The following is a 12,810-nucleotide window of genomic DNA, read 5'->3' as shown; positions in this document are numbered from 1 at the left end:
AATTGATGGATCTTTTAGCTTTCACAATTCAGTAACTGCTAAACCCTGAATAATTCCAAAACAAAACACAAACTACCCTACGCAGATGTTTTCCAAACTGAAATTTCTGCAGCAGCTCTTAACACTCAGTTTCCATGACTAAAAGAAACTGCAGGCATGGGGTTTTTTTGGCTTTTTTTTCATTTCCATGGTGGCTTGTTGTTTTCTAGTGTCCATTACTGATTTCACCATTTGTACAAAAGGTGTCTCCTTGGCAGTTTCTTTGGCCAAGACCTTCAGCAGCAGCACCCAAGTCTCTGCCAGCCTGACCCAAAGCTGGCACAGCCAGTGTTTTGCACTTGGTGACTGAGACCTCTCCTAACTTTCAGAACAAGTGAACGTTCTCTGTGTTTCAAGAATGCTACTGTTAATATATGGCATAAGCCAACAAAAAAAATAGTTTAGTTCAGCATGCTGGTATTTAGATAATACACAGAAAATTGGATGTTGGTATCACCAAAGTCCATAAATCTTATTTTTCACTGTTACCACCCTAGTCACTAAAAATGTCAGAATCCAGACAACGACATAGAAAAGATAAAGAGATGTCTTCTTTAAAACATCTCTTTCAAATCCCTGCATTTTTTAATTTTACTGTTTCAGAAAACTTCATAAACCTGATTCGTTCTTAAAACAGTTAGTGTTTTCCCTGATTCAAGACGTAATCTTGGTTACCAAAATATAAATTAGGCTGAGGATCCTAGCTTTAATTTCTGGCACAAAAGAACTTTAACTTTCAGGCTATCCAGTCCCTACTTAGCAGAAAGCAGAGAGGTACATATAACTAATGTTTTTACTGACACAATCTGCTGTGAAGTTCAGCTTTCAGTTTGTCTCGAAGATAATTCATACTTCCTTTTGCAGCATAAAGCCAGCTTTCCTTTAGGTTTTTTAGGTATTTCCTATCTTTTCAATTTAAGAACTCCATTTTAGATTTAGATTTAGGTCATCACTATGTGCAATATAATAACTAAGATCTGTTAACATGACAATTATCACTTAAGTAACGTGGTCTCCCTACATTTGTATTTTGGCATCAAAATAGTCTTTGAAGTAGGCCAGATTTGAAAACCAATAAAAACCTGTCCCTCAATGCACAAATTTCCAACTGAAAAAAAGTGATACTAAACAGCTTTACCTTTACTTGACACATGCAGGTCAAAGGAAAAGTGAAAAAAAAAAACATTTAATCCATCCAAAAACTACTAACAATAATTTTTCAAAAATCAGCTTGATGAAAAGAAAGAAGTTGACTTGCATTTAAAATCAAACATAAAAATCACAAAGGAAAAAAATAAGGACAGAAATAAAGGTTAGACTGGAGTGAAAGGAAGCTAGCAGGGCAACAAATCTCACTGTGGTCTATACATCAACACATTTTTACTAACAATGCATATCATGTACTGATCAATAAGATGCACCATGACTTCTGCTCTTGATTTCACTGATTTTCACCAATGGTTACTAAAAAAAAGCTATGGAATGAGCAACAAGTGAACTGGATGTAATGATCAGAAAGTAAGAGACTTCCCAGATCATTCAGAGCCAGATTTCATAACACTCCACAGATGCTACAGATCAGAACACATTACTGGATGATATTGTGAGTGCATTGTGCTTAAAAAATAAAAATAATTACACAATATCTTTAAAAACCTACAGAAGCTAGATTTTACAAACCATCTGGTTTCTGGGATTTTTATTATATCATTATTGTTTAAGTTATAAACCTGCTCCTCTCTCAGAACTTAAACCTCTGGGCAAAACCCCAACATACTACCACATGATGAACTATATATTCTTGCTTTGTATTGCCAATCTTTATGATAGTGTTCTACACAATTTGCTGTGTGCCTTAAAACTTCACTTCCTGACCATCTCTGGAACTTATTTTTCTCCCCAGGAGTCCCCAACCCTTGATGCCACCCAGAGCAAAGAACAGGAGTAGGACTGAAGGGTAGCATTTACATACAAAAGGAAAAGAACAGATCCTACAGTATGCAGCTTTTAACCTCATGATATTGGTAGGCTTGACTAAACATATTTGAATGAGGAAGAGGCAAACTTTCAGTCCAAGAAGAAATAAAAGTCAATTATTTGGAATTTTTCTTGATGTGAGAGTAAAAACCTAGACTGTCATAAAAAATGCAAAATACTGAACCCTTTTGGACTCATATTTATTCCTTTAAAAGTGAAGCAGTCGAGGCCTTGCAGTGTCTTCACTCTGTATTTTTCAATGTCTTGAGAAAGAGTAGGCATAAATCCACTGATATTCATTTTACTCTTACTAGTACTTCTTTTACATCTTAGAATATTTTACTAGATATTGTTGATCACTTTTCCTTCTCAATAGTGACAGGACTGTTGCATTTAGATTGCAGAAGTGAAACTAACCTAAGTTTTGCCAAAATAGGTTAAGCTAACATCCAAATAATGAAAACAGGCAATCAATTTGTATTTGAACATCGCACAGTGTGCCCTTCATGTTCTAGATGAAAAAAATGTTTACTCAAGTATTTAACCTCATTTTTATGCACTGAAAAAAGATTCATACAAGATCTTTTCAAAATTTAGAATTATTTTAAACTGCAGCCTGATGGAAGACAGCTCCCAGTCAAGATTTTTTTTAAAATAAACATTTTTCAAATAAAGTTTAAATTTTCTTATACAAACATTAGTAGTATAACGTCATTTGGTTCATGGCACTGCAATCTGGATCACAAGCAGTAAAATCAAACAAGTCTGCTACACTTCCTCATGAAAATTTGAGAGGAAAGAGTCCAATGGGCATTGTGTCAAAAATGATCCTCTCTTTCTGCTTCTAAATGCTTCTCTGCTCAGTTTTAGGTACATAATTTCTATATACTCTGAAGTAAAAGAAAAAAGCAGATTTTCTTAAAGTTTAATAGCACTTCTCTTCATTCCAATGATATTTTTCTTTCAGTAGGCAAAAAGTTTTAACACCTTCAGTTTCTCCTTAATTACAGCTGTGCAGACAGTGCTGTTTCATTACTCATTTTCAAAAGCACTTGCTTTGAAAAACATGTTTCACATTCCAGAATAACACATCTTTCTAAAGACTGGTATTGCAATTTTCTCTTTTTCTTAAAACAATCTCTTGGATTTCCACATACAAACTATGGACCTGATTTCTCTTTTGTTCTTTGGTTACAACTAATTTGGAGAATGTGTAATTATCAGATAAATTATAGATATGTGAAAAGGCACCTCATTCTCCGTCCTGCTGCCTGTGATGTTCACTTTCACTGACAGGTTTCAACTTAATTTGTAACAGGTGAAAAATTACACTCAGTTTTAAACACCATGTGGCAATATCTCCACCCATATGTTGGTCAGGGCACAATAATGGATGAATTGAGACGAGACAATGTGACCATCACTTTGCAAGAGCAAAGATATCCTATTACTGCTTCTGCCAGACATCTGCTTAGTACCACAATGTCACAATTCTATGCTTAGAAAATTTCTGCTACTACAGAAATATTAAATAGTAGTGACAAGGTTTCATCCACCTTTTCTGTGTTTTCTGTTTTTTTAAAGCAAATGTGAACACTCTTGTACTCACTCTGACATTCTATGAACTGATGAATAAAAGTGCAGTCCCCTCCACTCTTTGAAAGAAAGTGCTCTAGTAGAGAAAGAAACACTTCAGTTTACATCTTCTTATCATTTTCAAATTGATGCAACAAAAATTTGAAAGGCATATTAACAACACTTGTCAGTGTATTCACAATGGACTTTTGAATCAAATCTGAGTTGATATGCAAGACATGAAATTGAAATGATGTCTGAGTGATAGTAGGAAATAGATTACTCTTTTGAACTAATCAGAAGAAAGAAGTACTCCAGCTGCATTTTCAGAACATGTTTTTAACCCATGTTCTTCAGCACTTTTATTAGCTTTAAAAGGGTATTTTCAAAGTTTTTCATGAATCTTCATGTTGATTCTTCATATCTAACATCCTCTGTTTTAAAAGTGTTGTTGAAAATATGCCTGTACTTCTTAAACAGTTTCACTTCGAAAAGTCTGTTCTGCATCAGAGTTCCTAAAACTGGGCTCCATTCTCAGGTTTACTTGTTCAGCTCCCAACTCCATCAGAATCCTGCATCTCTTCAAGGCACAAAAATCCTTTGACCAAGAGTCCAGCAGTGGGAAAAGGCTGTCATTAGCACAAACCTGCAGAATGTGGTACATTCTAACCAAATTTGTTCAATCATTAGCTCTGACATCAGAAGCTCAACTGAAGTACTAAGCTTTACTATACTTCAAAGTTACTCTGAAAAGTAAACTTTTTTTAAACCACAAGGACAAAGCTATTAAAAAAAAACAGCACCATGGCTGTAAAATTAATTTTTCATATTTAAACTTCCTTTTTTTTTTCTTTTCATTTTCACCTGGTCCTCTAAGTGACTGTATACAAATTTCTCTTATCTTTATGTAATATATGGCTCACAAAACTTAAAGATGAAAGCCAGGTGTCATGCAACACATTGAGAAAAATACTGCTTTTTGAAACAACTTAGTTCTACACAACTTTTAACTCTACTCTGAATACAGCTCTTAACCGCTACAGCCACAGAAAAAAGTAATGTAAAACCATTATTCTTGCCATAGCCAGGTAGTGTGTCTCTGCACACACTTCAAGAGAGAGCGAGACAAAAGGAATTTTTAAAAGCATACTGATTTTACATGGGTTTTATAGTTTTCCTCTTTCATTCCCAAAGTTGCTCAATCTGCATTATAAACTGAAAATTCTTAGCTCTTCTAAAATAATGGAAAAAGTACATAGAAAATTCAAATAAAAACCCCAACAAAAAACCCATCAGTAACTGTTTCCTGCTGCTTTTAAGAGAACAAAATCCAAAATCTGGCAGAGCAAATAACTGCCCATCTGTTATACAAGGGCTACATAAGGGACTGGAAGATGTAAAAGGGCACAGACTGTCATGAAGAGAACACAGGGCAGCAAGCTGTAAAATGCCAGAGAAATGGGTATGGATCGGGTATGACAGAGATGCAGAAAAATATACAACTGACAGAATAATGAAAAATGATGCTAAAATACAGAATAATGAAATAGCATGGTATGTGCATGACAAAAAAGGTGATAGATTGTATAAATACACAGAAAGAGAACTTGAATGAGCAGTTATGTGTTGTCTGTAGTCAAAGAAAAATAACCTGGCAAACAGCTTCCTACAACTTCCAGGTTTAAGCACAAGTTCCACTGGTACTCATAGGATGAAGGAATCTATTTTGTCATGCATCAATTCAGATGACACTGACTCTTGTACAACCCAAAATAAGTCAAAAAGGGATTGCTTCTTTACCTTTGACCAAACAAGTGAGTTTCAGTGATATAATGCTATTTGTTATAATCACATGATTTTTAAATGGGCAATTTTAAAATTTGGACTCTTAAAAGGTATCAGTATTTAAAAATCTCACATGACATTCCCACCAACAATTTTAAAACAAATAAAAAGTGTTTCATTAAAAAAAAAAGTCAAATCTAGTATGATGTTATAAATTAGTCTGCTATAAAATAATTTATATTTGAAGTTAGAGCTCAAAACTTTTACTAAATGTTTCAAATTAGCCCTAGTTTAAAAAAGAGAAAATCAGATGTATTTCTTAACTATTCTATCAAATAGTAAGCTACTACCAACCTAAAATTATGCATCAGCAAAATGGATCAATCTACATAAGAATAAAATCTCATGGCAGTGTAGAGAGGTGGGAACAAACACTGAAGGTCCTGCTTGCTAACCTCAGTAGGCACCATGGGTAAGAGCATAAAATGCTAAGACACTTAAGGGTAACCAGTACTGTTATCTTTAGGGGAGGTTTTGATGCAGTTCCTGTAGGTGTTTAACAGATCTCGTCTGCTCCCAATAAGGATAAGCCATGAGGTTATGTCACGATGAACTTTTGATGTTGCTATTGGTCTCCCTAGTTAAGAACCTCATAATTTACAAATATGTATATGGAGCTTTAAAATTCTGTTTCAAAAATATAAATACAGGAATCCTTAAACACTGAATATTGGTTAAAATCATGAGTTCTCCGTATAGGTCCCTGAACCTTCAAACCTATGCTACCACCATTCCTCAGATTGTAGAAGCAAGCTACATCAAGGAAAGAGTTTAAATTGACATAAGAGGACAAATATATCTCAGCCAATTAAACAATCCAGAATCATAACTGGAATATTTTTTGCTATATGTGATATTGGAAAATTTCACTCAAAAAACTTTGTGTATGTTAAGACATATGAGCTAAAATATTTGGCTCTAACTGGTGCCTTAAGTTTTAGCTTTCATATTTTCCAGATTCTGTACTGCCTTAGTGGGTGACTCTGAACTTCATACAAAGTGTTAGCAAGTTCTCTTCACAGGGCAGTCAGACAAAACAATCCTTTTCCAGCCCAAGAACACCATTGCAGCTTCAGGCCCAAAAAGTGTAAATAACAGAAAACTGAGGAGAGCAATCTGGGAGAATGGGACTTCATAACCTGAAAATGTAATTGGACAATTAACCCCAATATGTGAATGGACCAAAACTTATACAAGTGTGAAAACTCATGATTCAGGGTCCATCTTGGGTGGAGCCAAGCACTTGTATGGCCGAAGGTGGATCCTTTGAAAGCCTTTTAATAAATACCTGCTTCATTCCTTTACCTCTGTCTAGCCTCACAAGGCATCACAACTAACGGGCCTTTAAAAATCCCTATCGTTTAGTTCAATGTGTATTAATTCCTGTTTCACATAAAGATACTCCTGAGTTTTAAAAAGTTAGTTTCCACTGCTTATAAATTTTATATATTCACATTTTTTCCTATTAAACTTATAAAAAACCAGATTTTGCTGACTTTACTTAGCATACCAAATTTTACTAGAAAAACACTGTATGTCCATTGTTGCAAGGGAAAATTAAAAGGAAAAACAAACTATGAGTTTTCCACTTTCTTGTGTCACAACCCTGACATCATTCAATCAGTAGACTCCTACTGATTCCAGTGACAGCCCATCACAAACAAAAAAACAAACCCAAACAAAAAGACAGCCTCCAAGTGGTTTTGTTGTATTTTACAGAACATTCTAAAAACACTCTGACTGGAAGTATAAGCAAAAAACCAAAAATTGCTGCTCAGGAGCGGACAAATTCATTTACAAAGACAAAAACTTCCAAGCGAAACTTTAGAGAACATTTTGAATTTGTTCATTTTCAAACATCAATCATAAGACAAAAGGTAGCCTTCAGATACACTACCTTTCTCTGTGCTCCCATTAATTTTAGGTATGAAGTCGTCAACTTGTATGCCTAGGATTAAGAGAGGGCATTATTTTTGGAACCAAGAAAAATGTGTTGGGTTTTGTTTCTTTATAGACACAGCATTTTGAAATGTACCTGGCTTTTCATACCACCTCCTCGCAACTACCTAATCTGACAAAACAGGCAAAGTTTGACGTGTTTCCAACTCCAGATCACGTTGCTGTTTGTTCACACGCCTAAGAGGTTATTAACTCCGCAGAATTACTGCCTGTTACATACATATACATGTGTGGATATATATAATGAAGTATTTTAATGGCTCGAAGGCCTCGCCGAGCCTCGGGCCGCGCACTCCCACAGCAGCAGCGCCCTCTGCTGGCCCTGCCCCGACACGGCCGCACCAGTCCGGGCGCGCTCCCTACTGGGCGAACTGGGAATCACAACTCCTCTACCAGACACCGACACCGTGCAAGGTTATCCCAACACACGGAACAGCAAACCCGGAAAACAGCTTGAAACAAGAAATTGATCACACCTACCTAAGCTGTTGTGTTCTTTAAGAGTTTTCTCTTGAAGGTGTTCTAACCGTACTGTAAACAGAAGTCCAAGAAAAAGGTATTTCACAGATTAAAAGAAAAACAAATAATCAAAGTTTCTTTCCCGCTATTGACTAACCTTGTAAAGCAGTCAGCCGCTCATTGGTGAAGTCATTATCAGCCTGCAAAGCTTCTATTTTTGCTTGAAGCTCTTGCTCTCTTTCTTCCATTTCATCTATTTTATGCTGCAACTCCTTTTTCTCAGCCAGTCCTTTTTGTTGGATTTCTTCTTGTCTTCCTTCTGCTAACTGCTCAAAAAAATTTTAAAAATCCCCCCAAAAATCAAAATTAACATGTGGAAGAATAGATCTTCTTGATTTCTATGTAACTAAATGTACATAAGTAATTTTCTTTGCTAATCAGATAAAGAAAATGAAAAAAATTGAAAAATATAGTAGCTTTATACAGATTTCACTTCAAGTAGACCAAGAAAATATCAAAATATTTTAACTGGCTTTTTGACTGAGGAACATAAATTTTACAGCAACAGTAAAGGGCCCTGGAGCTAAGAAATGCCCAAAGTTTCCAGCATCTCAATTAAATCAGAACCCAAGAACCCTTCTGAACTGAATGTACCCTGCACAGACCACCTTGATTGAAAGCCACATCTTTTTCCTTGCTGGATCACATGAACATACATTTTAAACAGTCTCCTCCCTCAAAACAAGGTAATAAGTTTCAGTTTTGATCCTTCTGGGTATACTCATCACCATCAGTGAACAACCCATTACTGGGAAACCAACTGCCTTAAGACCAGCAATTTAACATTTTAATTTGGAAAGCAAAATTTCTTGAGGTACTAAACTAGGAACCTAGACTCCAATTCCAGTATTTATCCGAAATTCAGCCAAAAAATATGGTAACTTGCAAAGTGAATTAAGAGGGAACATTTTTAGGACGTTACTTAACTGATGACAGTTTAAAATACATTAAAAGAGAACCTAGACAATATGTAGATTATATGCATCTTTCTATTGTTAACAGCTGTTTAACAAGTTTCTTTTTTCCTTTGCTGAATTAGAAAGTAAACTGTGTTTATTTGTTCCATTTATCTACCGTAAGTCAGATGAAATTCTGTCATTACCTTTAGCTTGTCGGAAAGATCTTTAATCTCATTTACAGCTCCATTGTACTTATTAGCTAATTCCCTTAATTCTTCCTGAGTCCGCTCATTCATTTCTTTCAGGTGTGTACATTCATCTTCTGTATTACTTAAACTCCGCTGTAAGACAGAATTATTATGCAATAAACAGTAACAAAAGGCAGACAAACTACCAAACACTGCAGATGATCTATTTTTTTCCAAGCTGTATATATGCAGAGGATGCCAACTATTCTTATGAGACTTCTTGACCAAGGAAATATAGCAAATAATGATCAAGTAAAAGAAAATAAAGGAAAAGAGAATAATGCAAGATACTATAGGGATAGAAATCTTACTTCAAAAGAGTGTCTAACACTAACTGTAAAAGCTCATTGTAAAAGCTCCTTTTAAAGCATGCTTTGTACAAGTGGTTAAGTGTATATTTCCATAAGAGCTACACTTTAAACAAGGTCTTACAGCTTTTTTTTTAATGCCTGTATGTCATTTCCCCTGTGTTATGTCCCACACACAGTAACTTCTGTAAGACAGCCTCATGAATTTTGAAAGCAGGGAGAAATGGGAAGAGCTGAAAGAATAGTTTCTCATTAACGGTTTAACAATCTTAGTCCTGTCCAAAAGGAGAAATAAACACACTTAACATCCTGCAAGCGTCAGACTACAACAGACACTGAATTATTACAGCAACAAAACAGGGACCTAAACAGCAGCAGTTACAACTATTTCAGCACTTCCAGAAGACCAGGAATGAAACTTCAATACCTCCACTTCAGACAATTTTCTGACCACTTCAATTTTCTCCTGAAGGACCCGCCTCAGGGACTCTTTGGCAGTTGTCTCATAGTTGTGTTTGTCTTCCTGTAATGCTATAAGCTCTTTTCGTATACTGTCTTCTGTTTGATTCTGCACATACAAAATAATTCAAGAATAGAACAATTACTGTTTCACTCATCAAATAAATTAGATTGTGATAAAGCCTGTTCTATTAAAAAATGTTTAGCAATCTCTGATAGATGAGAAAATGTTATGTACAAATCAGTGATCAAAGATTCTTGACACAACTGGGTATAAATAAGTTATTTTTTGAAGTGTATGTACAGCAGCACAGATTCAATGGTCAGTTTTGATCCCAGGAAAATTATGACATTTTTTTGGATACTGCGAAGACAATGTCAGGCCTAGGAGAACTGAACAAACCAGGTCCCAGAGGAAAAACCTTAAACAGGACCTGCAGAAAAAGTTCTTAAAATGTAGACAGTTGAGAAAAAATAGAAATAAAATAAAAATTAAAATCCAAGGCAAGTATAGGTGGCCTAAACAACAATCAAGGCAGCACATACTTGTAACTCTGAATATCAGACAGGACATGGGCAATGAAAAAAAAACAGCCACTTACTGAGATGCCTTGAAATACAGAGCAGATGTGTTTTTGTGCTACTCAGATTATCAAAGCTGTGGAGGCTCATTTTGGAAAGCTTATGGTCCAAAAGCTTTCCTGCAACTAGCTACTTTCAAAACACTTGAAAAGAGCTGCCTTTCAGCATTCCTAATATTTGACTTTAAGTGAACTACTTACCTTTGAACAAGCCTGTAACTGATTTCCCATAACCTCTAGTCTTGATAGCAGCCTGTCTTCATCTATTAAAGCCTAGAAGAAAAGAAGTGTCACCTCAGAATTATCACATGCTTAATGCTGTGGCAGTAGAGTTCGGCTTTAAAGATCTGAATTTTGTTGGAGGACTTACTGCTAATAGCTATTTAAAAGGTACACAACTACTAAATTTATTAAACAGTGTCTTTTGCACAGTTTTAGAGAACCACCATAACCTTTTATTATTTCTGCTGCTTTTTACCCCCATTAACAGCTAAAGTTTATATGGCATTGCACAGTTCAGTCCATAAGGAAAGGATGCCTGCAGATACCTGCCAACTAGTATCTGAAGCCTCTTGTGTAACAGCAAGTAGTCGCTGAAGGGTTGCCAGCTTCTGTTCCAACATTTGTTCCCGATGTAAGGCTTCCTGTGAAGAGAGCAGGGCACCAGTTAGTTCAGCTAGAACAACTCAGGAAATCAGAAGCAACAGAAGAGATCCCAAAATACAACAAAAAGGAAACATGAGTAGCAAACACTGTCAATTTGTTCAAAACCATAATAAGCCCATTCCATTTTATCCATCCACAAATTTATTTTGATAGTTTAGTTAGAAAATGTTATCCTATAAGCTCAGGTTCCTAAACTCTTCATTTTTCATGCTATGTTGCACATGCTGAGGACACACTCTTATTCTTCCCAAGACGTAAAAGACATTTTGTCTTGTCAATAATTTGAGTAACAAAACTGCAGACACCAAAAGACAGCTTGGCAGCTTCCATGCAATGAGCTGTTCATCCTCAAATGAGGTCACAAAAGAGAAATGCCAAGCAAGAACTACTATTTTTGTTTGATTTTTGGTTTATGACAGGAAGACAGAAGAGTGTCTTCATTAACTCCAGGATATGGAGAGTGAACAGATTGGTGAGTGAATATGTATTTGGCTTCCAAAGAAAGAGCATCTGCATGAGCTCCTTCCTGCTATGTCAGCAAATACATATAAAGATAGTATCCATCTCAAAAGCCTTGATGTGAACAAATAAAAATTGCCATTATCAAAGAAAACCAGGCAAAATAAATCAGTATAACTTATACACACTTAAACCTGGATAAAATTTACCAGCAAAAAAACTTCAATCTCTTTCTCAAAAAGCTGACTTTATTGTCCTTTCTAAAGAGTTTACTTTTATCCATCAGCACAGTTTAACGTGCTGCCATTCTGCAATCTAACTCTTTTGTGATATGACATCCTGGGAAAAGCACACTTATTAAACTGACACAGGAGCAGGAACAGAAAGGCTGATGATGCCAGTGAGGAAGAAGAGCTGCCAGCACTGTCCCTTTCTTTGTAGTTTCTAATAGATACAAGCCACAGGATAAGATGTGCATTTTGAACAAAAACATTCAGCTGAACTACATGCACTTAAAAGAAAACTTACTTGTAAATACTGTGAAAGCTGAAACAATTCCTGAGAATACATACTGGGAGTGTTAGCAGCAACCTGAAAAAGAAGTAAGAATCAGAACGGTTTGGATTTTTCATTACACACAAATAATGCAAAATTCACTTAAATCTAGTCACAAAGGTAAAGTTCAGATTATCTAATAATAGCATTTTACTTCATTTCTTGTTCTGTTACTGTTTATGCTTTTTTAAATTATAGAATTTCCCAATTCAGGACTTAGGCCCCACTGTGTTTTTCTGCACATGTTCTTGAACCACCACCACACCCATGAGTTCAAAGCTTTTGGTGCAGTTGAGACTAAACTGACAAAAAAGAAACAAGGGTCACAAAGGTGAAGCCATTCAACCCAAGGACAAACACAAACTGTGGGTTTCCAGCTCAATGTCATCACACATATTACGACTGAACATTTCCTGCTGACCTACGAGTTATTATCATTACCACCATTATCTCCCTTTATAAATATCTATTTCAGAATTAAGGAATACCTGTATTATCTTTGAATAATAACAAACTGTTCTTCACTTGGAAAGAAGTGGAGGGTTGTTCTGTGGGTTTTTTTCAGCCAACTATTTATATACTAATTCTTGTAGGCTTCATACACTGAAATAATCATGCCCTGTATTCAAGCCACACATGTTGTTTTAAAATCTCAACTTAAAAACAGCCTATAAACTCCTCAGGCTGCTGGTTTCACAAATAAGTCTTGACGGTTTCTGGA

At 35.6% G+C, this 12,810-nt stretch overlaps 1 protein-coding gene across 30 annotated transcripts in view; it reads right to left on the bottom strand.

Annotated features, from left to right (window-relative positions):
* The window catches only part of SLMAP (sarcolemma associated protein), an 80,972-nt gene that overhangs the window by 27,494 nt on the left and 40,668 nt on the right, over positions 1 to 12,810 (bottom strand). For 7 of the 30 annotated variants that reach the window (XM_014251597.2, XM_014251598.2, XM_005522094.3 and 4 more), the window contains 9 exons: positions 12,063 to 12,125; positions 10,958 to 11,053; positions 10,611 to 10,682; positions 9,797 to 9,937; positions 9,017 to 9,154; positions 8,012 to 8,180; positions 7,876 to 7,926; positions 7,334 to 7,384; positions 3,626 to 3,688 (listed from right to left, as the gene is read on the bottom strand). In XM_014251597.2, the coding sequence (XP_014107072.1) occupies positions 3,626 to 3,688; positions 7,334 to 7,384; positions 7,876 to 7,926; positions 8,012 to 8,180; positions 9,017 to 9,154; positions 9,797 to 9,937; positions 10,611 to 10,682; positions 10,958 to 11,053; positions 12,063 to 12,125 (844 nt within the window). The remainder of the gene's footprint in view (positions 1 to 3,625; positions 3,689 to 7,333; positions 7,385 to 7,875; positions 7,927 to 8,011; positions 8,181 to 9,016; positions 9,155 to 9,796; positions 9,938 to 10,610; positions 10,683 to 10,957; positions 11,054 to 12,062; positions 12,126 to 12,810) is intronic. The other 23 variants (XM_014251594.2, XM_014251601.2, XM_088062064.1 and 20 more) reach the window with 6 other exon arrangements.

Source organism: Pseudopodoces humilis, chromosome 13, assembly GCF_049639895.1.
Source record: "Pseudopodoces humilis isolate 2021_Gansu_Grassland_sample_001 chromosome 13, ASM4963989v1, whole genome shotgun sequence".
In the NCBI taxonomy this organism is placed as follows: Eukaryota; Metazoa; Chordata; class Aves; order Passeriformes; family Paridae; genus Pseudopodoces; species Pseudopodoces humilis.
Note: the sequence above shows the minus strand (reverse complement) of the source record. Positions and strands in the feature narration are given on the sequence as shown.